Here is a 27,821-nt window from a genome sequence, read left to right as displayed (position 1 = left end):
TCGATTGTACGTTGTTATTTTTTTTTTCTTCGCTCTCATATTTTTGTGGTATACAGTAAAATAATAATAATAAAAAATAAGTAGATATGTTTGGTTTTACAGTATTTATTTACAAATAACAAGTTTATCGACTAATTTACAACACTGTTAAAATTATTAACGAGTAAACTATATCAGTATCAGTTTATTTATTACAAATAGTTATACAGACGATAGATTATTACTTTTATTTCTACACAAAACTATATAAAGTATGACAAACGCGACTATAGCTAATTGGCTAGAAAACTATAAATTTCGATCTTAAATTATTCCTACATTTGAAAAAAATATTAAAATTTATTATCAAAAAAATATAGTTTTAAAATGTTCCAGTTAACGTGTAAACCTTGCAATTTAGATGTTAATATAATATTATAATATTTTTACATCATACAAAAATATCGATAATAATATAATTTAACTCTTAGACGCATGCTTTAATTATGTTTAATATGTTTGAATGGTGAGCTAAAAAAACACTAGTAATTTATTATAATATGAAAAGCGATTTCTACAGTTTCATAGGCCCAATTAGTGAATAAAATATACCAGCGTTCGCAATTTGTCATCGAAATATATTATTATTGTAAAAACGATAAGTTTTTTCTAGTAGCTGTTAACCGACTTTTCCTATCATGAAAACTACTTGTATCAAACTAAAATTATATAGCTTATAAATTACATCTCGACCTTAAATAATACTATCGGTCCTTCTTACGCAGCTGAAAATATTGGGAATTATTTTTTTAAATCGAATATTTTTCAGAATATTGCAGAAAAATTTTAAATTATATCGTTAGATATAAATTTTATTATAGCATATTTTTTCAGTCAACTGCATTCAAAGGATAAATATTACAAGCTAACAATAATGATAATAATCTTAACTAGGATGACTGTGAATGAAGCCTTAAGTGTTAATTTTGGCAGACTTGAAGGTTCGTTTCCTTCTTCACTTTTAGAAGCCCAGCTTCTTCAGCGCCTTCAGATCGACGTCTCCGTAGTAGTCTTCGCTGTTTTTGCAAGAAAAATATTTAAAATATTATACATTATGTTCTCTGTTGTTAGTGAATTTCAGTGTGTAATGCACAATAGGATTGTAAATAATGGAATATTTTCAACTTGAAAAAAGTGCTAAGTATTTCAAAAAGAATTTTCACTAATATATTTTAATTATCGATCGATTGCCATTCAAAAATACAATTCAATATCAAATGTACCGCTTATTTATTATTTGTATATAATGTATATTATATACTATTTATAAACTATAATATATATTTATATTTAAAAACAAAACTTACTAAACCTATAAATTTGAAATTATATCAATTATAGTATAGTTTGACAATATTAAAAGAAATAAACATCTGACAGTAAAACCTGTAGAGAAAACGATGAGAACGAACAAAGACTAAAGTTTATGATAAATTGAAATGATTATTTCAAACTACTAGAAAGTTATAATGAGATTATCAATATAAAATAATCAGTGCAATAAAACTATACTTATAAGCGGGAGGTGAAAAAAGATAATTAAAGCAGACAATAAATTGTTTGAATTAAAAATGTTTTAAGTGTAGATACGGTAATTACGATAATATTATATTTTAATGGAATATTTTTATTGATAGAATACAAAAAAAATCATAGTATTGAGTTCTCATAATGAGGTATATCTTTATCCTGAAATAGTAGTTGAAATAACAAGAGGAATAAACTAATGCAATGTAATAATATTTGATACAAATAGGAAGAAAAACACATAAAACCATTTTATGTCATTCAATTGAGACCGAATACTTATAGACTTTGTTAAATACATGGTTATTAAACGTCATCGTTTAACTTAAATTATAATATTTATTATCAAATATAATATATATTATATTATGATAAGAAGATAAAATAATGTTTTAAGTTACTTATACAGACCTTTGTTATTTATGTTAGAACATTCCACTTTCACTTGAAACCAATAAAAAGTCATTTTCCGCGTGCTCTGCATGCCATGTAGGTATAAATTTTAAAAATATAATAATATAATATGATTGAAGACATAAAATATATAATCAAAAGTTGTTAAACATATTAACCAGAAACCACAAACATGGAGTGCAAACAGAATAGTTCACATATTCAGTAATAATGTGGAAAGGTGCTGTGAAACCATAAGAGAGAAATAGATTTAGAAAAGTGTAAGAGATCGTTTAGTTTCAATACATTTCACATTATTAATGCACAAATAACCTGTAATATAATATAATATAATAGATTACGTATTGTATAGTTGATGATATTAATTATGAAGATAATAAGTGTGTATGAAACGGGCGGAAATTGTAATAGGTACTATTGCCAAAATGTGTATTAGTTATTTGTACTGATAATATTTAATGAAGAAATAACAATTTAAAAACACTTTTTTTATTATGCTTGATAAAATCAGTTAGTAATCTGACGTAATAATTTTCTTGTAAGTACATGTTATATAATTATATATAAATTATGTTATGCTATTATTTACTGAGTCAGCGTTCAATTTTACTTAATGATAATACAAATTATATTTAATTCTCTAGGATTTTTTTTGAACCGACAGCTATTTTGGTTGTAAAACCATTATCAAGACTACGTGTGCTAATTTCTATCGTGTGCATGGGATGTTTAAAGAATTGAAAGTCAGCTTTAAAGATTTTTACATGTTTTTATTTTACGTATTTTTGAAGATACATAGATTTACAGGTTTTGGGTTTTGTATTTAGACTAAATTATAACTAAAAATATACAAAATGCAGTGGTAGACCTTCCTTTGTACAGCATTTGTTTTGGTGGTAAAATTGGCAGGCCTCGTAAAGAGGAATATAATTTCTGATCATATCATCTCTTTAATTATAAATTACTTGACAGATGAATAAATAAAAATAATTCAAAACTTCATATAAATAACCGTTCAACACAGAGAACGTCAGAAAATCATTACATGAAACGTTTTTAAAATATTTAAGAATTTATTTAGACGCTGTCGTGAATTTTGATCTAATTTCAGTTTGTTTTTTATTTTGATTATCAATCACGTAAAACTGGAAAATAATCTCACCTTATAACATACAAAATTAGTTTCAGTCTAAAATAAGGCAGAAGAAATTAAAATAAATATTTAGTTGTTCTGACAATATGAACATTGCGAAAGCACAAATAATCAACCCACAATAATAATTTTACTTTACATTCAACAACATAAACAATAATCTATTTATTTGATTGTATAATTAAATATTGTTTTAAAATCAATTATCATTAAATGATCTTAAAGATAAACGTTTCTTTCAAATAGTCTTTATTTCATTAAATTCAATCCAAAGTTGTTTGTTTGTGCATTCGCAGGGTTGTGATCCTATTATTTAATATAAATTAGTTTATTTAGTTTAGGCTGCGTCCTGAGCGGCGGAAGGTTTGGCAGGTCTTGGCTTTGAGGAAGCTTTGTTGGTCTGCGTGCGTGGTCCATCATGGCCGGTTCCGGCGAGGAGTTCGCTCTTGCGAATGGCCTTCAGGTCCAAGTCTCCGTAGTAATCCTCGCTGTAAGGCCGCAAGAAGGGCAGCGTCAGAATCAAGTGCATCACCACCAGCGACAATATGTTTACCGACTAACTTATGCAACTACCACATTACTTTTTTATCTTTAACTTTAGTTTTGAACTTTGCTAGTTAACTTTTTTTTCCATGCATAACTTTGTTAATCGCATGACTTTAGGAATGTGATTTTATTCACTATGCCTTGCCTCTTTGGAGCAAATGTGTTTACAAAAATAATTTCGATATTTTATTTATTACTGATAAATACGCTAACAACATTTCTATAAAATGTGTATTACGATATCAATTAAATAAATACACAGGTATTTGAAAAAAACGTCGTGTCAAAAATTAATACTTACAATTAAACAGTGAATTAAATAAATAACTTTCTTATATTATTACTGAAGTTTAAAATTTTCTTTGATATATTGTGATAAATTACTTCATTAAAATAATTCATTTTATATAAGTATAAGTGGTAGAAGCATTTTTAATCATCGTCAAGAGCCATAAAAGCATTTTTTAGATTATTTTATAATGCTGCATATTTTAATATTAAAAAGCCGACTTTAAAATCATCTATAATTAAACGAAATATATTCAAAATATTGAGACGTGAAATGTTTGAATAAAGTGAAAATGTGTTAGTGACAGATGCAGTGGAAATGGAAAATGTTAATTTTAGTTATTTTATCTTGAGAAAAGTTTCCAAGCGACAAATATGTTAGTTTAAATTTAGTTTCATTTTATGCGGTAGAAAATAATTAATATAGAAAATTGAGCACTGGATAAATAATATATTAAAAATAATAATATATCTTATAGAACTGATATAATATGAGTATAAAGTAAATGTAATGCGATCGAGTTTCTTTTGTGTACTGATAAAAGTTAAACGATAGTCTTTGACTGGAATTAAAAAGATAAAGGTGAACAACCTATAGAAATCGAAGGTAAATAAATTGTCATCAAAACTAGAGCGAGGCTGTAACACCTGTACCTGTTTTAAGTACCTACGCAGTTGGATTTAATGTAGATATTAGATAGGTACCTCAAATCAATTGATATTCTAGTCAGTTTACTATCCAATTACTTAATTGAACTCATTTTTCTGGTCTTATTCGAATAAATTTAATATGTAAATTATGTATGAATGCGAAAATGAGTTTGAGTTTTCAAAAGCTTGTTGGTGGAAAAAATGAATAGAAATTCTATTCTCTATTCATTATATATAAGTGTTTTTGTATCTATAAAGGTTGTAAAACCTTTACTCTGTCTTATATAGACTTTTAATTTCTAATTCTTTAATTTACGTTGTAATCAAATAATAATATACAGGTAGCTATTTTTATGTTTTATTGTAGGCATTTTATATTTTTTGAAAATTGTTGCCATGTATATTATGCAAAGATTAATTTAATCATTATCGAGGTATTTTTTCCATAACAAAACAGGAATAAAAAATTATAAATTAGCATTGAAAAATCGTCCCACTTTTTGCTATAATAAAAATCCTCAATACATTAAAATATAAAGCAGGCATTATATATGGCGAGTCTTACCATCCGACAACATCTTCGGGATCTTCGCAGTTGCCTGTGCCATCAGAGTCTCCGATTTTGAAGACTGTTCCGATGGGGCATCCGTACTCGCGGGCGACTCCCTCCAGGCAGATGTAGTACTTACGGCAGTCTTCGGGGTGGGCGTGGCGGGAGAAGGATCCAGCGTTGGAAACCTCACCAGGAGCGGGGCATGAGAAACCGTTGGCTACTTCTGCAACGTGGAAATTTATCATACGTCAGTCGTTACACATTTTTTAAACTATTCACGTTTATATCATATAATTGAAAATAAACTAATACTCTACTTATATAAATTATAACATGTGATAACGATTAACTGGGGAGCCGTATCTTTGTTCCCAGTAAAGAAAAATATTGTATGTGAATAATTTTTGAATAGCGGCTTGCTATTGACGCTTTTATTTCGGTACAAGACGACCAACTAAATAAATTTATTTGAAAGTTTTCGCGAGTTTTCATTTAAATAATGATGGTTCAAGATGTTTAATCCAAACCAAGATACCTCTGCATGTGAGCACTTAATGACCATTGTGTAGACGTACATTTGAAATATTTTGATACACATATTCATGATTTGGAGATCCCGCCACGGATGGAAAACATTGTTCACGTAGAGATGTAGCATTATATACAACAACAAAAAAAATAAGCTAGTAACACTAATGCAAGACATTATTTTTCTTAGTTGGTACACCCCATCCATATAAACTAAAGAATACAAATTTAAAACTTACTACAAATTAATCAATTCAATGTGAAATTACGTGTGGTTTATATATTTTTAATAGTAACCTAATTATCAGCTTTGGTTTTAATAAAGTGTCCAACAGAATTTCCTTAAAAATCTTTAGATAGAAATGATAAATATTAAATTTGGTACCTATCTATATTATAGTGCAATAAGTTTTTGTGTTTTCATGCTGCAATAAAATTTACATGTAAAATATTGAAATCAAAAATCTATAATATTAATCGACGTTGTTATTCTGCATAATATATCAACATCGCAATATTCTCCTTTTCAATGTCATTTGTTCACCGTTTGTGTAATATTTTTTATTTTATTTAATAGATTTTGCAAACGAAATTCTTTAACAGACATAAAAAATTAGCATAAATGAGAAGGCGGAGATCTTAAATGGAATTGCCCAATTTCTATCAAAGCCACAACACTCTTTTGTTTGGCGTATTTTAATACATTAAAAAACGTCCCACCAGCAACAGCAAAAATTTATGTGGTTTTAGTTTTTTTTCCATAGACATAAATATATTTATGATAGCATAAAAAATGTGTCGTATATTTGTCTGAAGTCCAGCTTCGACGAAATAAAAATAAAAGTGGTGCAAACCTTCAGATTTGCATTCTGGGACCTGGTCAGCCCACATGCAGACGCGTGCTTCTCTGTCGTAGGCGAGTCCGGGAGAACACTGGTAGCGAGAAGCTTCTCCGTTCCAACAATTCCAGAAGGTGTCGCACTTATCAGCATCAGCGAAGATACCGTACAGACGGGTGCAGTGGGGAGTGGTGATTGCGGGTTCTGAAAGATTAAAAAACACTATATACCGACTGCACAAAATATGATATTTTGGCTCAGTGTTACAGAAATACCGTGCCGATACTGAGATGAGTTTTATTTAATTATTTTAAATAGTATATTGTAATAATATATAAAATTCGGATTTTCTAAGAAACATTAAAGAATTATTAGAAAAAAGGTGAATTACTATTGGTGCCGAGTGATAGTCTCTCGCATTCATCGTATTCTGGTGAATGTACTTATCCAAGTTAGTTACCTACACCGTACCTCATGACCTAATCACACCGAAATTAAGTAATAATTGTATCGATTTTTTCTAAATATTGTATAATCTATAACATGCTACAAAATTATATAAAAATCTTTATTCAAATATTGTTTAAGTATATAAACACCCACGGTGGCCACGCGGCTTAAGTGTTGGACTATAATGCCGTGGGTCCCCAGGTTCAAATCCTGGGTCTGGCAAGTACACATATTGTTTTTCTTCAATTTGTGTGTGTCAGGGTGTGGACCTAATAGGTTGAGCAAGTGGCTGACATCCATTTCTCGTAAAAAACAAAATCTGTCAATACCAACCTCTACTCTGTGGAGGCCCATATGATCCTATTAGGATCGGATATGGTTGAAAAAAAAATATGAATATTAATATTATGGCTATGTACTAAAAATGTAATAAGTACCTACCAAAAATAAAATTTTGAAAAAGAATTTTTAAACGTATAATTTTTGATAACTGTAATTGAGGATTTAATGTAATCAAATAATATTTCTGTTTTTATAGAAATATGATATATTGTATAGGTACTTAGGTAAGTACTTATTATTATTAAATTATTAAGATGAAAAAAATTCAGTCCACTTAAAATCCGATTGGTTCTCTACATTGGCGAAGTCAATTAGTACTTGGAGATTGTCTATCTTTAATTTATTCCTGTCAAGTGTTCTTTTGTAGATACATTCTTATAAGTAATGTCCTACGAGTACTAAACTATTAAGTATATTATATTCAATATATTTGGTAGATTAAGATAATATAAGATATGATAATTAGTTGTTAGGTATTCCTCTTACCGAGTTGTGACCTGTCTCCGCAGTCGACGTTGTGAAGGTAGTCGCAGTTTTCTGTGAGGAATTTGGAATCACCAGCGTCAAAAGCCAGTCCGTTTCCGCAGGTCTTCAGTTCAGCGGCGTTGTTGTCGCACTTCCAGTATTTGTCACAGCTACTGTGGTGAGGGTAGAAACCGAAGTCATCTGGGCATTTGAAGTTATCTTGGCCGGCAACTGTGGACAAACAACACAATACTGATAACTGATTGATTTGGTAAAACAATTAAAACATTTGGGGTATTAAACTATGTAAATTTAATTGCTTTTATGAACACCTTATTTGTATAATTTTAAAACGGATAATATTTTTGACAACGAAAGCTTTAGTTTAGATTCTGAGTAATAGCCTATCCACGGATTACGTCACAAAGGGTTTCAAATATAGAGGTATTAAATAAAAATAGGGGCAATGAATCGGCTTTCATATACAACTGAATGAAGCAGGCCAATAATAGCCGACAACTTACGAGAAATAGCGTCGCAATAAAAAAAAAACCCCGGGCATCACGGAGGATTTACTTTGGTCATTATAACGTACCCATATAATACAATGTTAACGTGGAAATTTTGCCGCAACTTGATAACCAACCCGCCTCACCATATTTTTTCACCATACTAGCCTGCTTCACCGTACTTTCATTTATAACCTGCCGCCCCTAGTTTCAAAGAATTTTTGACGTCACATTTGCTTCGCATACAAAATTATTTGTTTTGGAAGAGTATTCTGTCATTGGTTTTTTTATATGATGATGTAATACACATTAATACAATTAAAGAATTAATATAACTATTTTACATATCACAATAAATATCAGTGTCCTTATTTGAAGCAATATACTACTCGTATATTACGATTTGATTGAGCGATGGTAATTAATTTCAAATCGATGAGGAACAAAAATAATAAGATTTTTAATTTAAATCAGGTAATAAATAATTCGTATTTACATTCCTTTTTTCATCAATATGTTGACGCTACGTTATTCTACTATTTCCCAGTTTATATAAATAAAGACATTCAATAAATAGATTTCAATTTTAATTCAATTACAATGCAAAATTGGCTCTATACATTATAAACAGATGAAAATTTATATAATTTAATTTGACGAAATCAATCATGCATACTAATTGTTATAACAGCACCTTGAAATAGGTCTAAGGAATGTTGATCGAGTATAAAAAGTATCGTAAATATTATTATTACCTATCGATATGTTACTTAATATTTTCACTCATTTCCGGTCGCAATAAACGACAACCTGCGGCAAGAGAAATTGCGTCATGAATACCACACACCATAAAAATAACCACGCTCTACAGCCTAACCAGAAAAAAATAATTTAAATGAATAGTTTCCACAAAGTGGAGGTTAGACTAATACTGTTGTTAGCACTTTTCGATCCGAAAGAAACACAACAACTTTTATTTTACATAATAATACTATGAAATAATTATCTTTACTAAAATAATAACATAAAGTCAGTCACTTCACTGATCGGGCATCAAAATGATGGAATCGCGATTCTTATTGGTTAAATTGGAAACTGTTTTATAACCTAATAAAGCTTGTAAATAATATATTACGAGTAGATAATATATCAAAAGTATTATTATGTCGCCGATTTCTTCAAAAGATATACTAATGTTGCCCGTTCGTAGCTATGAACTTCTAGTAGAAAGCCATTTATAAATACCTGGATACTTAATATATTTTCAGTGGCAAACATGATCAGTTGCATCAGCTTTAAATGAATCGTTGATTGATCATGATCGCTTCCAAAGTACGAGTAATCGAATTTAATAAGTTAATACCTGCTTTGTTTTATTATTTATTTTAGTCTCAAGATTTATATGCAACGAAATTTTTTTTTTTTTTATTTAAAAAGAGTATTTTCTTAGAGTAAGTAAGAGTGTGTTATCAATGTTCTGTAGTTGCTAACAGAAAAATAGTAACGCAAATATCTACATGAAACTTTAATAATATGTGAATTAAATGGTGCAGTGTTTGTAATATCTCTGTGCCAATGGAGAAGAAATTGGTGTGGGTTTCGCTGTGGACCACACCTTAAAATTTCACTTTCATTTAACATGTGCTTAAGTTAACATACATAAATTATGTATTTTGAACGATCTTTGACGGTCCCAAATTTGCCGCCGTCATATTATTATGTTGTAATCTCACATTGCAGCATAAGAGTTTATTTTTGAATTGAACACAATTTTATTAAATGTTATGGTACGAGTATAATATGACTGTTTTAAAATTGATTTTAACAATGGATTTTAACTATTTATCAAAGTTATCGCGAAAATGCATTGCACCCCTAGTGATATATATACCTTAATATTTACAAAATTTTCTTAAAAATACATATTTTCCAAATGATTATCTTTTGATTGATCTATGTTAGTGTCTACGGTGCTAATAATTACCAGAAACAATTGATAGAATTTGTCTGCAATAATTAAAACCGGAGAAGGTAAGAGTAATATGAATGTATTTAAGCTATTTATATATTTTCGAAATGTATATTATATAAACGTGGTAGGTATCTAAATATATATAAAGTAGCATTATATAACATATTTTTGAACAAAATTTAATATTCTAAAATTAAGACTTGCCTGATGTGAACACAAAAAATATATACATTATCGTTAGGTAAAGACGTAACTTGGTGTAGTTACATTTTCACGATTATCAATGAATTATTGTTCTAAACCAGGTAAACCTTTGGCATATAATAATTTCTAACATTTTTTTAAATAACGATTAAACTAAAAACTAATTAATCTCTATTTTAATTTGCCAGAATTTATAATTCTCTTTAATTTTAAGTAATAATTACTTAGGTGATACAATAATACTGGAATCAAGATAAATAAAAATCGATTAACGTTCGTTTAATCCGTCCAACGCAGACGACACACCTGTTGTGTCTTCATTACGCAACCATTAGATATAATTAGCATACTATTTAAATGTGGTAATTAAATGCTCCGCGGTGAAGAATAAAATTATTCTAATTACCATTATTAACTTATCAATATGTGACAAGACAGTAATAATTCAACTTTTACATTTACCTTAAAGTGCGTAGAGCATTCATAACAGTTTGTCATGTTAAATAGATAATTTTGCAACCAATTTACACAATGGCTGGGCCGCATAATATTTGAGACACGCTTATTCCAGTGCGTTCGGCGTTCGTTGATCTACTTAACAAAATAAAATAATAACCACGAGAGTAATATTATCTCTTTCACTGAGCCGCACCTCGCAATTTCACTTTCCTCCGAAACAAGTCGAAAGTATTTATGATTATTAACTTACCGTAGGTGTACTGAATACAAATACATCAGCCCACGGTAAAATCAATTAACTTGATCAGGTATGAGACAATAATTTTACTTGAGCGTACCTATAAATAAAGCTTTTCAATTATATTATCGTCATCATCAGCTTGTTTCAATCCACTGCTGGATGAAAGTTTCTTCAAATTGTTTCCACTCTACTCCAGCCCATTGTTCTTCTAGATCACATATTTTTGTAAAGCTGTAATATTTTAGCAATCCAGCATAGGTTATGGTAACCTTTCACTTGTCTCACATTTCTTGGGTAAAATTGGATTATCGCATTTGATTGCGGTCATCCTGTTTGTTCTGCCCATCTCCAATTAAGGTTTAGCATAACTTATTTTCTCCCATATACATATATAAGATCAGTTTTCTGTATTTACGGCTACTATCAAATCGTATAAATAAAACTTTTTTTAAACTAAAGAAGCGCTAAACAAGCTGACCCGAATCTCATTGGATCATCGAACTATTTAAGTAGGTATGGCGGAAATAGGTGGAAGTGAAAAATTAAAAACTGATAAGAATGGATAAAACTTGACGATGGTTTTTATATAGTAACGGATCGTCCCCGACTGGAGATGATTAGCACTACAATCACAATGTTTCCTAGAAGACCAAAATGTTTATTTTTATCTTAGCTCTGTCACAATATCGAATCTCCTACAGTATCAAAATTAGTAAGGAATTAGTGCGTATACTATTAAACTAGTAACCGATTAGTTATGCTATGTGTAGTGTAGGTATATCGATTATCTAACTGCTGGGTGTTTTTATTAGACGGCATTCTATGCAGTGACACAATAACCTCCGCATACTTCTCAATTACATCATAGTTGCCACAAATAATATTGGAGGTATGCGTAACGGAATTTGAGAATTGCAGTTGTTTCGTTGCACTTTGTGAGTAGGGTGAGGTCGGATTTGCTTCACTTCTCCTATACCAGTTTCCTTAACGAGAATGCATGGAACATCGTGAAACCAATTTCAGAAACTCTGACGAACAACACCAATACATAAATAATAATACAATATTATTAAATAAAGCTTGATAAAGCTCACTAAAAGATAGATCAAGCATTGTTTTGTAAGTCTGTAAACGACGAATTTTGACTAAAATAATTATATAGTATTATCACCAATGATAATAAATAGATGCTAAAGTAAAACGCTCAGTAATGTATCAACTGTCAACGATTAATACTACTACCCTACCTTCGTAATTTATTCATTGTGTCGTAAATTTGTTAATAATATATAATAAGTGCTTTACCTTTATTGAAACCAACTCACATTCCACCACCTTTTAATCACTTAACATGTGTAAACCAGTTATTTGCATCTGGTCTTTGTTAGCCAATACAAATATAATATTTAATTGAACCATAAATTCTATTTAAGTTAATTTTAAGAGAAGTTGACTATATTATGTGGACACACGGTAGACATGTTATGTTGTCATTTTATTACATATTAAATACATTTGAATTTCAATTTGAATTAAAATATCCGCCATATTACTAATTAAAAAATAAATGCTCACAATTACCATTAGTGGTATTTTTTTTTAAATAACTTTACCTTTCCAAATAATCAATTTATGTTTATGCATTAAAATATTTCTAAATCACCTCGGCTTTATTTGATGTTCTCTAGTAAAGTATTTTTAGTATAATTATTATATTTTACTTAAAATATGGTAATTTTGTTCAGTATTTACATAATAATAATTTTTGATGTATAGTTTAATAATTATTAGTCATAATAATAGCGTTTATATATTTTTAGAAATATTCACGATATGTGTATTCATAACGTTATACACATCCTTTAATATAACATACGGATTAGAACGTGAAGTTTTATCAAAAAGCATGAAAGAAAACTGGACATATTTCAATGAAATATACTGAAAAAGGTCATCATAGCCTACGTGAATAAGGTGCAATGAGAAACTGTACGTCACAAACGTGAAAGTGAAACAACTATATTGAGTATACTCAAGGATTAAAGACACTCATCACCAAAGAAACTCATCTTCAAAAGACTAGAAGGAAAAATGAGGTTCAGTAGATCCAGAGTGCGGTGGTTATACTTTGTAGAAATAGAGACAACATTGCTGAAGCTAAGGTGGTAGGGGAAGTTTTCGGTAGATAGAAGGAAATGGAGACGTTTCTTTGAAGTGGCCAAGACCCATATTGGGTGGTGGTATCAATGATGTGCTTACATGAAAATAATAATAAATAAAATACTATGTTTTGAAAATTTGAGTCGTTAAAGATATAATATACGAATGGCATATTGATATTAATTGCACCCTACAATTTTCTAGAAATTATTATAATATAATCAAATATTATCTGTCTGTTACATATCCATATTATAAACATATATAATGCGTATGAATACTGTTGATGGATATTATGAATTATGAAATAGAGAAAAATGTTGAAAAGTGACTCGAATGGACAAACAAGTTTACATTATTTGATAACAATAATTACAAAATGCATACAATTACGAAATGCACAGCCTACAACTATTATTATTTTGTAACATCTACCAAGTGCAACCTTTTACGTCAATCCGAGATATTATTACTGCAACCATGATGATGGAATCTTTTCCTGACGTGTGGCAACTCCGGCAACCCGAGGGGAGCCTTAAAAGCTTTCTAAAAGCAAAACCGTTCGTGCTCATCATTTTGACAGATGGACGGAGATCGTAACATCAAGTTGAGACATCACCATCATCTCGCAGTGCAATCATTTTATTTACTAAACGATTTTAAAGACAGACAAGTTAACGCAATGACTTCACTTTGGGTTTTACTTTCACAAAATATTGAACAATCAACTTCAGAAATATGGGCTTTATGAAATTTCAAAACTAGATGATGCACATGAAATACCAACATAAACTTTTGAACACCATCAAACTTGGCTTATTATTATTAAAAAGTTATCATACACTATATAGATACCACATGGCACATGTTGATTACAAATATATTTTAATACTGACGTTCGTATTATTATATAATAGTAATTAACCGCATAATTTAATAATGCATATGTGTTGTCCAGTAGGGTTTAATAGATATAATTATACTGATGCAAATAGAAATATTACATTTACTCGGTATTATTTCTAAACACTATTTTTAAGTATGTTCAAAACAATTGATTCGAAGCATTAAACATAATTTACTTAAAAATTGGTATTGAATAGAAAATAATAATGAAAGTGTCTTAAGTATGAAGTGATCACTAATAAATATAAAGATTGGTGAGCAAACGGCTGTCATTCTAGAAGCATCCAAATTCGGACAGACAGCTTTGATATAAAGACATTCTTATGTAACAACGCAAACCTGAGAATGTGTGGACACCTTCTTCGACGTTTTCACTTATTTGATAATAATTTAACACCAAAGTGACCGTTACATATAGTATAAATATTTTATTGATTATATAAAAAAGGAAACATCGAAAAAACCACGTTAATATCAATAAAATATATATTTCTATTCTGTCATGAAGTATTATTTCATATTTTTCGAGTTAACAAAAAAATGTTATAACATTACCATTCGAGTTATATCAAAATATAATATAATACAATTATTACTATAAAAGTGAAAATTTGTGTGGGCGCTTAACTTTGTTGAGAAGTGAATTTATTTTTGAGCTAGACAAAATGATGGTAATAAAAACTGATGTGTTGATTAGATATCAAAACAAAAAAATGCGTTTCCTCCCAGATTATAAGTTTGTTTTGAAAAAAATTACAATGGCAGTGTTTACGGTGAGGTCAAACTCTTCAAATGACTTCAATTGTTTTGTCGGCAAAAACAATGCCGTGAGAAAAACCTATTTCACGGTTTGCTGAAAAGCAAACTGTGCAGAAAAGCCCACCGTAATTATTGTGTCTGTATTTTTTAGGTTCAACGAACACGACATCTATGCGGAGATCTTCTTTACCGTTTGAGATTTATTCGTCTTTTGATTTTAATCTGATATTTAGGTCAACAATGTTCATTGTTCGTGAGTTAATTAATACCTGTTGTGATTTGCGGATTTATTTTTATGATATATTATTATCCACTTCATCATCTCTATACAGATGGTTCACATTGATACAAATTGAATGGGAATGAAATTATTTTAGCGAAACAAAAAACTTTATGAGCCACTTTAGAAATAAAATGATGTTATCAAAATAGTCAAAATGTCGTTGCGTTTACCACTTTTAGACAATACAGTAATTAAAATAACAACTTCATTCTAATAAACACAACCTTTTTATTAACTACTTCACGTACTTATATAATTAACCAAATGGCGTTGTGTATTATTAAAACTATATGTAATAATAATTACCTATTGTAACTCTGTCATACGCTAACTTTTATAAAAAATATTGTTATTTTGACAGTTTAGATATTGTATTTCATGGCTAAATTAACATAATAAATCTGATATATTTCGTTGTTGCAGTTTCTCATTTTTAAATTAAAATTACATAATATTACTATAGATTTGTGTATTTTCTATTATTCCAAAGAAGTCAATTTCAGCAATATGAGTTTTGCCTTTCGACATCTTCAGGTTATATTATGTACGTAAACGTTTAGTATGTATACGTAAACTGTTACAAAAAATGATTTCTGTCTATATTCTGATTTAATAAAATAATTCTTTTTCTTTAGACCATGTCCGATCCTAATAGGATCATATGGGCCTCCACAGAGTGGAGGTTTGTATTGACAGATTTTTGTTTTTACGAGAAATGGATGTCAGCCACTTGCTCAACCTATTAGGTCCATACTCTGACTCATACACAAATTGAAAAACAATATGTGTACTAGCCAGACCCAGGATTCGAACCTGGGACCCTCGACTCTATAGGCCGGCATTTAAGCCACTCGGCCATCGTGGGTATAAAATAATTAACCGATCATAAATGTGGAATAAATTTACAAACATAATTTCATACTATAAAGAATTCGGTAATACCTATAAATTATGTAAATTTATAACATTTTTGTAGATTATATAAAGATACATAATAATGAATCTAACATGGATTTAAATGTACCTAATTTTTCAAAAAAAAATTGACGGAAAATAGCAGATATCCTTGTATGGATGATTCAATCGGCCAAACACCTGATCTCGTCTCTTTGAAATTAAATTTAATGGCAGTTGTGGTATTTTAAATCCATTCCGCATGACAACCATAAAAATTTAAATATAAATAGTCCCAAAAATCAGCACGTAATATAATAATTATTTGCATAAATTAAATCAAGCCCAGTGAAAGCTTTGACAGCCGTTATATCTACTATAAAATCGTGAAGGTCAATAATTATAAATAATTATTAAGTATTCATATCCTACAAAATGTACAAAAAGTCAAAGTCAAAACTTGCCCTAGCCATTATATTATATTAATTGGCATCCTAATTATTATATCCGCTGAAAAACAATAAGACAACATGTTTATTTTATATTAAATTAATATATTAAATTCAATTCTCTTAAACCATGCTAATTAAATGTGGTAATTAATTAGTATTTATCTAGTCAGCAGTCAATTTATTAATGCTAGCATGCTTATTCTAGTCACGTGAAAATAAGTTAGTTTTCAAACTTAGCGATATGAATAAAATCAAATAACTCTCAATATTCTTGTCGTATTTTCACAAAATGTTTAAAATCATAGCTAAATTTTAAATACACACACGAAATAGGAAATGTAAATATATATATTTTTTTAATATTACGTCATTTTAAAATATTCACATCATAAAATTGTTTACCTTAATTAAATATGGTTCAGAATACGTGAAATATTATTTAATTTGAATCGCTATCACAGCTAATATTGTATTTATAAAAGTACTTACTATTTATTCTGCGAAAATAGCTGACAACGTAATAATTCTCATTACCGAGAGAAATGGAATCTGTTTAAAGAGGCCTTCTAGTAGTATATTGATCCTGCCTGGTGATAAATAATGATAAGTATTTGTGCTATTATAATATATACGTTGATTTCAATCATTTATTCTACAATTAAATTGACATTGTATCGAATTGAACATGCAGTGTATATTATTATTAATTAATGCTACATTAATACATATATTCAAACTTTTTTCACCTTCGTCATTAAATTTTTATTTTTTCAGGAAAGTACCTGTACAATTACGTTTTATAAAGTAGGTATATTATGATATTGAAATTAGCTCAAAGTATGCGTAGATCCTGGATTACGGCGTCTGGAAAGCCGCTAAATATTATCTACAGAGTATATACAGGGAGCTACGGGATGTTGTCTCGACCTAGAATGACAAAGGGTTTCACGGAGGCACCGTTTGGTGTCTATATGCTTCAACTAAGAGATAGACATGGTTAAAAAATATACATGCAGATAATTCAGTACCTGGCTATATGTTTTATGTAAATAGTATTTTTGTTTTAAAGTTTAAAAGAAATCTATTCCAAGAAAAATCATTCAATCTAAAAAGTGCGTCGCGATCATTTAGCGGGTAGTTATCGAAATTATTAGAAAATATTGCGACACTATTTTGTAACTGAGACGCGTAACAGCCATTTAAATTTAAATATTACAAAAAAGTGACACAACGACTTTCGTTTTCAAAATGGCCGACATCGGCGGCAACAGCTGCTGCTGTCACCGGAGAGAAAATTTCTCCACACATTTATTTTTTCATACGTCTTAAATTATCGCACCAACGTGCTAACGGAATAAAGGACAATTAACAACCTACAGAGTTACTTCATTTTACCAAAACCAGTGTGATTTTTGATTAATTAAGATTGCAAGCTTTCTCTATTCATAAGGTTCAGGTTACATGTGTACATAAAATACCTATATCAACAGCAATAAGTATATTGGATTTTAGTAACTCATTTTACAAGCGATTATTGCATGATATATTACTGGTTAATTACTCTAGACTACTACTACATAATAGGAAGAATAAAAACTATATTTTTACGGTAACCAATGAGAATGACGTTTAAAACCCATATATTAAAAAAAAACATACTTTTTGTTATGTATATAAAATTGCAAATGAACCGTTTTAGTGTTTAAAATATATTTAAATATACGATATCGATCGTGGCTGATGATGATAATGATATAAAATTGAATAAAACATTACTTGGATAGTGAAATAGTATGGCATCGAATGAGGACATCACTGTCTTAAATCGTGAATCGCATTAAATGTAAAAAAAGTCCTCCTTAGAATAATAATAACAAATTTCTTTTGACGAATGAATAATGAGAACAAATTTCATAGTTGACTTACACGCTCGTTGCGGCTCGATTTATTTCATAATGTTTACTACTTACGTTTCATGAAACGGTTATATAAAAACAAACTTAATCATAATCGTATTGGTAATGATTTGTATGTTCACTATGTGCTGTTTAGCAATACGTGATGGTAATTAGTAATTAGTAATACATTTGTATATAATGAAAATATGCAAAGTGACTATAATATATCACACCCAATAATTATTAGTCTAACCTTGTTTCACGGACACAATACAGACACATACCGATGTTTGTAATTTAGTATTCAATTAACAATAAATTTATAACATAATTTACTACACAATCCGATGTGAATCTTGGTAGCATCCCGATGAGGTTTCAAAATATTTTACATACTCTAAATCCAAATACTTACACTGTGGCAAAAGCAACATGCGAATTCGGTTCTAATTAGGTTTATTTCATAGGTTAGTCTTTATGATTTGTATTATTAAGTAAAGATCGGCCACAATATTTTCTTCCATGTGAATACGGAATGAAAAAAAAGATAATTAAACACATTGAAAAATGGACTGATTTGTTTTATCAATTGTTCGATTTATAAGCGCACGATTCTCAATCCATACTTCACTTCATTTATGCAATATTTTCAAAAGGTTTTTTTTGATAAAGATATTAAGAATTGAGATAAAACTCTACTAAGTTGGTACCAATAATTTTGCAAGTTTCCTTAAATTTATAATTTGTAATGTTCACTGTATGTAAAAATAAATATATTTTAATTGTAAAATTGATCCAGTAGTTTTTGCTTATAACCGAATAAACGGACACAATTTATTGTAAGTACCTAAATCGATTTTTTTACATACCTAATCTATTTGCCCGTTTATACGTGCTTGGATTTATTGTTGACAGTACATATTATCGCGGCCATAACAATAAAATGCACGTGTAAATACGTATTATAGTGTAAGATGCAAGATTGCATGCACGGATCAAAAAAGTTCACCGGCTTCTGAATTTCACGCGATAGTTGGAACATGTACGTAGCATAGCGCAGTATACCAATAGTGGCAAACCTGCCGGGAAAAATACGGACTACACCACGCACAGCATTTTGACGTTTACTGATTTTCACAACCTATCAAATAGCGCCATATAATGACAACAACGCGTCTCGCTTACGCTTGAAGAATGAGTTCAGCGAGCAGCACTGTTACGTGTAAACAGTTATTATCGCGATAGTTTAATTTACACACTATTGGTGCCATGAAATCTATGCACGTGTACATGCACTATTAGTAGATGTTGCTTGATTTATAATATTTAGAAAAGCCTCAAAGAACAATGTCTATGTCGAAATTATGTGTAAGTTTTATATTTTTTTAAAGACGTACTTATGGGAAAAAAATATTTTAGCAGTTATTTATCATTAATATTTATAAGACATGCATGATACGCTAATTTTCATTGCTATTCATATCGCAATACACTTGTGGTTCATTTCATATTCAAAACAGTTCGACCCAAATCATGTTTGGTCTATTTTATAGCTAATTGGTATTCACTAGATATGTGTGCAGTAATTTTTGGAACGGTACATCTAATCAATGAGATAATTAGATAAATAAAGCAGGTTAATAACGAAGGAGTATATTTTTTTTAATTATATCAGGTATAATAAATATCAGGTATAATAAATAAATTTGGGTATTTATTTGCTTATATGTAATTTATTAACATACTTTTCAAATTATTTCTAAGGACGCCTTGAATAATTGAAAAATTTTCCGCTGTAAATAACCTAACGACGTAACAGAATGTACATCGCAACATTTTGTTTACCATCAAGTATATCTTCAAATAACTAGTTTTTTTAGGTAAAAAAAAACTGGGCTTGCTATTTTTGTAGTCAAGGCTAGTAAATTTATAACAAGTGCATTCGATAACACCTGTAATTTATTTACGAATACAATACTACATCCAGTCAATATTTGAAAAATATCTATAGCTCATAAAATATCGATTTTATTTCAATAATAATTAATAATAATACAATTATTTATATTATCATGATACATTATTTTATAAGTTGTGAGACTATTTAAGATCTTCAGGATGGACAAACTCCGGAATTAAATTTTTTTGCTTCGGCCGTAGAAAAAAAACATAATTATAACTAAATATTTAGGTCATATCATGAGATGTAGGAAATATACAATTATACAGGTCATACAGGCAGAAAAAAATTTAAGAAAGGTGAGTATTGAATGTAGACATACCTCGTGACCTGGTCATTTTTATGGATGACACCATACGTATGACAGGTACACTCTTTAAATGTGAACATATTCAAGCTAATCACCATAGTATCCCACTTCATACGAGGAGTGGTGCACGGCAGAAAAAGAAAATAAAGACCATTAATGTATCCACATTGCAATAATTATAAAAAATTAACTAGGTACATAATATATCCTCCAACTAACCTAATATGATATGATTGATTTTAATAGAATATTTAGATTATTTTTACTTATTTTATATTTGAGAGAGTTGCATTGAATGCCAAAATTAAGATATTAATTTGTAAACTAGTATTTGTATCAGCTTAAAATATCAATCGTATTAGATAATAATATAAGTAAATAGGTACCTACTTTATGCTTCGCAGTTAAACAATGTGTATTTCATTGTGATAATTCGATATATCTAACCAATATCTTTTTATATCTTGGCATTATTGAACAAGCGGCTGTCTACGATAATCATTTGCAATCAAAATAACGGTTTCATAAAAACAGGTAGACATAATCGAATGCCTTTTTGATTTCGCTTTGATAAATAATAAGCATCCTTATTTGCCATTAGTTACGTGTTTCCGCCCTGTCCAATGCTTTAAAATTCCGTCAAGTCTAACTACTGTAAGAAAACTATCATGGTCACAAAGATATTTTAATATTCTTCCGCGGACGTTTCTGACCAATTCAAGACGTTGATTGATTGGCAGGTAACATAATAACGACACGACTCCTAACAAACCCGAACATTTGATTTTAGTTTTTGAAATATAATATCTGAAAAATGAGCTCATCCTTAATTGTGTCAATTGTAATTTTATTGCAATGCATATTTTTATAATATGACATTAAATAAATGTTATACGAATACATTTTTATAAGGAAATAATGATGTACCTAACCAGCGCCATCTTTAGATTAATTAAGTCTGAGCATATCTTTTTGCACAAGCAACGAGTGGTCCAGCTGTTAAAATCAGATCCCAGATTACTTAACACATTGATTCGCCAGTTCTCATTTCAAATTGAATTATAAAAAAATTCTCAAATAAAATAATATATATGAACTATAAGTGTTATTTATAAATAATATACATTCCTGTTATTCATCATCTGTCAAAGTCAGACTAGTTCTTCACACAAAAACCGGTGGTAATATCGATTTCCAAAAAATATGTAGCATTGATTTATGCATTACATTTGTAGAAGGTGTGTTAATGCTAGTGTATTATTTATCATGTAACTCATCTATCCAAATCAAATCATTCCTTGTGTGAACACGACAGATGCGTCAGTATGAGCACTATATAAAACAATGACAGGTCATCCATAGATAACAACGGGAGGGGTGTAAAAAGTAGGACCAGTCGTTGTGAATGTATCGGCTTTCTACTTGAGTCGGCAATGACCTAACCCTTTCCGCCAATTATTACACAAGGAATGTCAAGTGATCAGTACGCTACGGAAAGTACAGCTAATTTTATTATATTTCGTGTTGATTATGATTACTATTTCAAAATAATTGCTATGTATATTTGTAATATTATATTCAAATTCGCTCGTTCAAATATGTATTATGATGAAAAGGGTACTTAACATAATAATTATTCGTTATGTTACTAAAATTTATTTTAATGAGTATTTTTAATGAAATATTAAGTTTTGTGGGTCCATAATAAAATTATTAATATAGATGGAACGATACAATCAGGAAGTTTAATTTTGGGCAACAAGAAAACGTGTTTCCTCGTTACAAATAATTGTCAAAATTAAAATAAAATTGCCATAACACATTATTCAATCATATTCAAATAAATGCGTATTATTTTTTTTTATCAATACACCTTTTTATGTTTTCCTATAATTGATTTTGATAAACATACAAACAAACTTTAATATGACATTGAAAAATATTTTTAAATGATAAAAAAATATATGAAATTTCAATGCAAAGTTTTTTTTTAATACCAAATATATTAAAATGCTTTTTTTGATTACCTACAGCAATCAAAGAAATTCTGAATTTATCATATTATACCAACCCCTCTGGCTAGCTTTACCTGAACCGCAAATTATTATTAAGCTTTCTTTAGCGAAGTTATTTAGTCAATAATAAAATAAGTCACGGATCGACAAAGCAATCCATAGACAGTCGCGTCGGCGGGCGGCGACGGGCATAGACAATAATGAACCAGGAAGTAAATTCTTTTGCAGCGCGCAAACGTGTTTCTGTGATTGAAATACCACCGCCATTCTTCATTGCGACAGGTGGACTTTTTCGTTTAGTTTTATTTAGTATGTTATGTAACCGAATAACCAATTAACTATTTGTACAAGTCAAGGAAGCTCCAAAAAGTCCTTGGTGAATATTATAAATGAACATGTTTTATCATGTTTCCCTAATAGTAACAAAGTACTTATGTAAACTGCAAATTATTCGACATGTACGTGAGACCTGTGGGTCTATTCTGTACTTATCGACCGCAAAAGTGATAGATATTATCAAACTTAGGGTAGGTTTGTATCAAAGTATTAGCACTTATTGTAACAATTACAATACGTTGGTTGTAATTGTTGCAATAAGCGTTACATTTTAACAGCGCCTCTCTTGCTGTTGTTAAAATATAGCACTTATGCCAACAATACAACCAACTTATCGTTATTGTTACAATAAGTGCTAATACTTTGATACAAACCTACCCTAAGTTTGATAATATCTATCACTTTAGCGGTCGATAGGTATAGAATAGACACACTTAGTCGCAATAAATTATTATAATGTATGAAAAAAATAAAGCACCTATTTTAAAATATTATGTATTTTATTTGAATACATTATAATTATTTTATAAAATTCTCTAAATCTAATAATAAGTTGTAAATATTATGTAAGTATATTAATTTACTTACTTCATTTAAATGTAAACCGACAGTTAGTTGATATTATCATGTAAAATTGTATGCAAATTTCATTTACACTTTCAGTTTCAAAACGAATTAACGGAGATTGCTGTTTTTAACATAATTTATATTATGTTAATTAACACAAATCTGTTGTTGCCGGCTTAAAGTGGTTGACCGTGGCGCATATTCTCAGATTTCAGAAGATGAAAAAAGGCTTGTTTATGTGGAGACAAAAAACACAGGTGGTATCGGGTCGCCAGTTCTCCCACATCTCTTTCCATATTACTCGTAGCTTTGACATATATGTGTTTATATATATATATATATATATATATATATACTTACTTGTTAAGGAATCTAATAAAAATATTTGAATTTAAAACTATTGGACAAAGGAATGAGAAACTTTTTTGGACCAACCCATGTCGATTATCACGACAAATGTAAAACCTATTTTTTGTAAATTGTAGGAATATTAATAAACAACCTAACCTCTTACATTCTTTCATATTAATTTTAGTAATAGTTCCATGTTATCAATGCTATATATTACTAAAATAATATCGTATGCATATTATAAGTCGTAGACATTCATTTTTAATTATAACAAAAATAGCAATATTTTTAATTATTTTCAGAAGTTCTTGAATTGTAATTAAATAATACGCTTCATTAAAATTAAGTTCTCTCTGTGTTATGTTAATGTGAAAATAATATTGTGGAAAAATACCGTAAGTGCAACATAGAGTTTAGTGAAAAATAATGCCTAATTATTATAATTAATACGCATTCAATACGAACCGAGCAGATCATTGTAGAAAATGCTCACAAAAAGAGATTATAATACAAAGAAAATTGACATGCTTAGAATGATCGTGTGATAGATCTATTAAAAGTATTTACACCTTGAAAGTTTTATAACAATTTACACACATTGCTGGCTGCATTCACGATTAATCCATTTCACTAAGGCGAAAGTCAATTTCGAAATCGTTCAATTCAAACACGAACATAAGCAAAGTTTGTATACTGAATATACATTTCTTCACATTTCACTAGCCACCGCGAAGAGAAAAAGTATGCACACAATGTTTAAATAAATAATCCACTTGTTCTGTGGAACGTGTCCAATCCAGACTGCATTGCTTTTATGCACTAATTATTTAACTTCTGCGTACGTAAGGAATTGGGTCACCTTTATGTGTGTGAATACAGTATTACCTACTATTCATTCATGCTTACAGAAATATTGTAAAAATCAATATTGTTTTACAATATCTTGCAAATACAAAATATAATATAAATCATACCATAGTGAATGAATTAAGCTGCTTGAAAAATATTCAACTGATTTGATAAAAGATTAGGTAGATTCTGGTGAAGTCTAGAACCGACACCGGGTTTTAGTGCCAGAAGAATATAAAAAAGAATTTATTGGCGTACAATATACTTACTTACGTGCTTCATAGATACGTATTAATCAGTGTACATAAATAAATAATTACAATTATTAATTACTTATTGATATCAAATATAATTATAAGAAAAATGTCACCTTCCTATTTTTATAGATATTATAAACAATTTATGGTTCTCATAAAATTATTGTGTGAATAAGAAATACCTGGTAGTACCATTTGGTAAGCAATTTCCTTTATATTTATAATATTATTTATATATTTTACCGTATCGCGTAATTTCATTTGAAATTCAAAACAATAGAGTCGAGTTAATTTGATAAACGATGTGATATATATACTTGCCATATTGAATACCATTATAAGGGCTAATGCAATTCAAACAGTTGCTATACATTATTGCAGCATCGCGTGTACAGAAATACTATTGTGTATACATATTGTAGTTCTGTTGAGTGACGCGCAGTGAGATTTTGCAACTGCTTTCTCCATGCGGATACAATCGATACAAATCAAGGGTGATCAAACAAAATGTACTACGGACAAATTTGTATGTCAGAAGCCTTTCAGACGTTACCTATATTATAGTATGCTATCGATGCTCGTGGGGGTTTTAAGAAATTGATTGTTAATATATAATAGATCGACTTGTCTGAATACATTATATTGGATATATTATATACCAGAATAGTGCAAATCAGTAAAAAAAAAAAAATCGTCTCTGTTCTGGCAGAACACACTAACTGGAGAATACTAGTTTTGAGTAATTTGACTTTGAAGTTGTTAAAAAGTTTGAAATAATGGTCTATCATGTGAGTTTATTAAGTAATCGTAAAAAGGATGACTTTAAAATAAAGACTGTTTATTTATTAAGAAGGTTTCCAGACGGTAAAGTTTGAAATAAGGAAAATTTTGGTACTAACTCAATATGTCATTTTTTCGAATTAGTGTCTTCTGCCAGAACAGTGACGATATAGAAATTTGCTAGTTATTTCACAGTCAATAAAACCATGAGACATCGACGCGTGTGTACCATACAAACCTATTTTATGTGGCAACGACTTCGCTAATTCTGTCTAGTATTTTATTTTGGTATTTAAGAATAAAAAATTCTTAATTTACAATATGTAAGTATCACTTGGAATTGACTAAATTTTAAAGATATTTTAAAACACATGGTTTGTTCAGATATTGAGATACATGATAAAGCTCACTATGTGAGCGAAACGCGTGTCGTAAAATAATGTTGTGAATATTCAGTGGTGATGACTACTAAACAAACACTGAATATCTTTAAAAAAAAATGATTTTTTGCTATAAAATATTGCACATATTGTAATTTATAATATTTCCAAGTTGGTTTGATAAATTTAATGCTGGTACCAAATCATTGAAATAGTACAAAAAGAAAATGCAACTATATAGGAATAATAATGACACAAAATTTCCCTTTTTAAAATAACTAATTTAATGTATAATTAGCCTACTAATTTTAACTACAATAAAAATGAGGTAAAATAACGTTTTTATGTCAAATTCCTAAATGTTATGTCTCACAAATGCGTCTTAAAAATATTATAAAACTTTCTTTTCGGTTTTTCAAGACTTATTATTTTTATGAGTGCGGCTTTACTTTCCATTTTACCTGATGCATTTCTATTCAGAATTAAATTTTCTGAATTACTTTCAATAATAAACTGTATTTTTTATGTTAAATTTCTTGTGTGGTTTCTTTTTCCATCTAAAATTGGTTATGTAGCCGATTGCTGTGGCATATAAAAATCAAACGACCGTCAAAACTATTTTGCTAACAAAAACTTACAAAGTAAAGTTTTTGCGCAGTTAGTGTTTTTTGAAAATAAATCTAAGTCATGTATTTCAATCATGATTTAGTTACGTCACAAATTAGCCTAGCATGCAAAATATTATATAAATAGCCATTTCAAAAATACATTAAAATCATACAAGTTATCATAAATATATATATAAATAGTCGTATTTAATGATAATAATACTGTTTCTGAAAAGATACTCAAATTTTCTGACATATTTTTTTTCGATTAAAAGTATTATTTAACATTTCAATTATGTTTTCACTATTTATTAATGTTTTACCAGTTCGATATAGTTCTTTTTGAATAATACATATTATTAATATAATAATAGTCACTCAAAATAAAAAAAAAATAAGTTTAAAAAATTATAAAACAACTTATAGAGAAAATATATTTTTGAAATAAATGACACTGAATTTTCCGAAAACGTAAAACACATTGGATGTTTAATTAAAATAAAATAGTACATACCGACTCCAAAAAGGGCCACCGCCACAATCACTAAACACTGTTGAGCCTTCATTTTGTGATTAAAAATTAAAATACACCGTTCGGTATATGATAAAAAAAAACTATGAATTATCACTTATATGTCGAGGAAAATTCGACAACGTTCGGGAAGCAACTGTAGGCTTTTGCGGCAATGTTAGCCTTTTATATGGCAGATCACGTGACCGGCAAGTGGAGGGCGAGTGAAAAGATGTAGCGTGTAACTGTCTTGTGTGTCTGTGGACACTATACGTTTGCATTACTAAGCATACAGGCGCGTGTACATTCGCAATGTTACTTGAACATTTATATTAAGCGAATATGAAATATATTATAATCATGAC

At 29.2% G+C, this 27,821-nt stretch overlaps 1 protein-coding gene across 2 annotated transcripts; it reads right to left on the bottom strand.

Moving 5' to 3' along the window:
• Gasp (Chitin binding Peritrophin-A domain-containing protein Gasp) lies at positions 1-27,617 on the bottom strand. 2 transcript variants are annotated; one of them, XM_085947582.1, is made up of 5 exons: positions 27,460-27,617; positions 7,817-8,026; positions 6,554-6,742; positions 5,184-5,394; positions 1-1,055 (listed from the first exon to the last, which is right to left on the bottom strand). In XM_085947582.1, the coding sequence occupies exons 1-5, from the start codon at positions 27,509-27,511 to the stop codon at positions 1,001-1,003; spliced, it is 717 nt and encodes a 238-aa protein (XP_085803708.1). In that variant the 5' UTR covers positions 27,512-27,617; the 3' UTR covers positions 1-1,000. The 2 variants fall into 2 exon arrangements, with proteins under 2 accessions (XP_085803708.1, XP_085803707.1); XM_085947581.1 differs by lacking the exon at positions 1-1,055 and adding an exon at positions 2,730-3,621.
• Positions 27,618-27,821: the final 204 nt, after the last annotated feature.

The sequence above is a fragment of the Rhyacophila brunnea genome, unplaced genomic scaffold, assembly GCF_057557595.1.
Source record: "Rhyacophila brunnea isolate RB1 unplaced genomic scaffold, BYU_Rbru_1.0 scaffold_2, whole genome shotgun sequence".
NCBI classification, from domain to species: domain Eukaryota; kingdom Metazoa; phylum Arthropoda; class Insecta; order Trichoptera; family Rhyacophilidae; genus Rhyacophila; species Rhyacophila brunnea.
Note: the sequence above shows the minus strand (reverse complement) of the source record. Positions and strands in the feature narration are given on the sequence as shown.

Bases quoted from the DNA above. Each gene is read 5' to 3' on its own strand.
- Gasp (XM_085947581.1), bottom strand. From the start codon at position 27,511: ATGAAGGCTCAACAGTGTTTAGTGATTGTGGCGGTGGCCCTTTTTGGA. The intron at 6,743-7,816 runs GTAAGAGGAATA...TTAATCTTTCAG, and splicing joins CGGAGACAGGTCACAACTCG to AACCCGCAATCACCACTCCC. The intron at 5,395-6,553 runs GTTTGCACCACT...TCCACGTTGCAG, and splicing joins CCCAGAATGCAAATCTGAAG to AAGTAGCCAACGGTTTCTCA.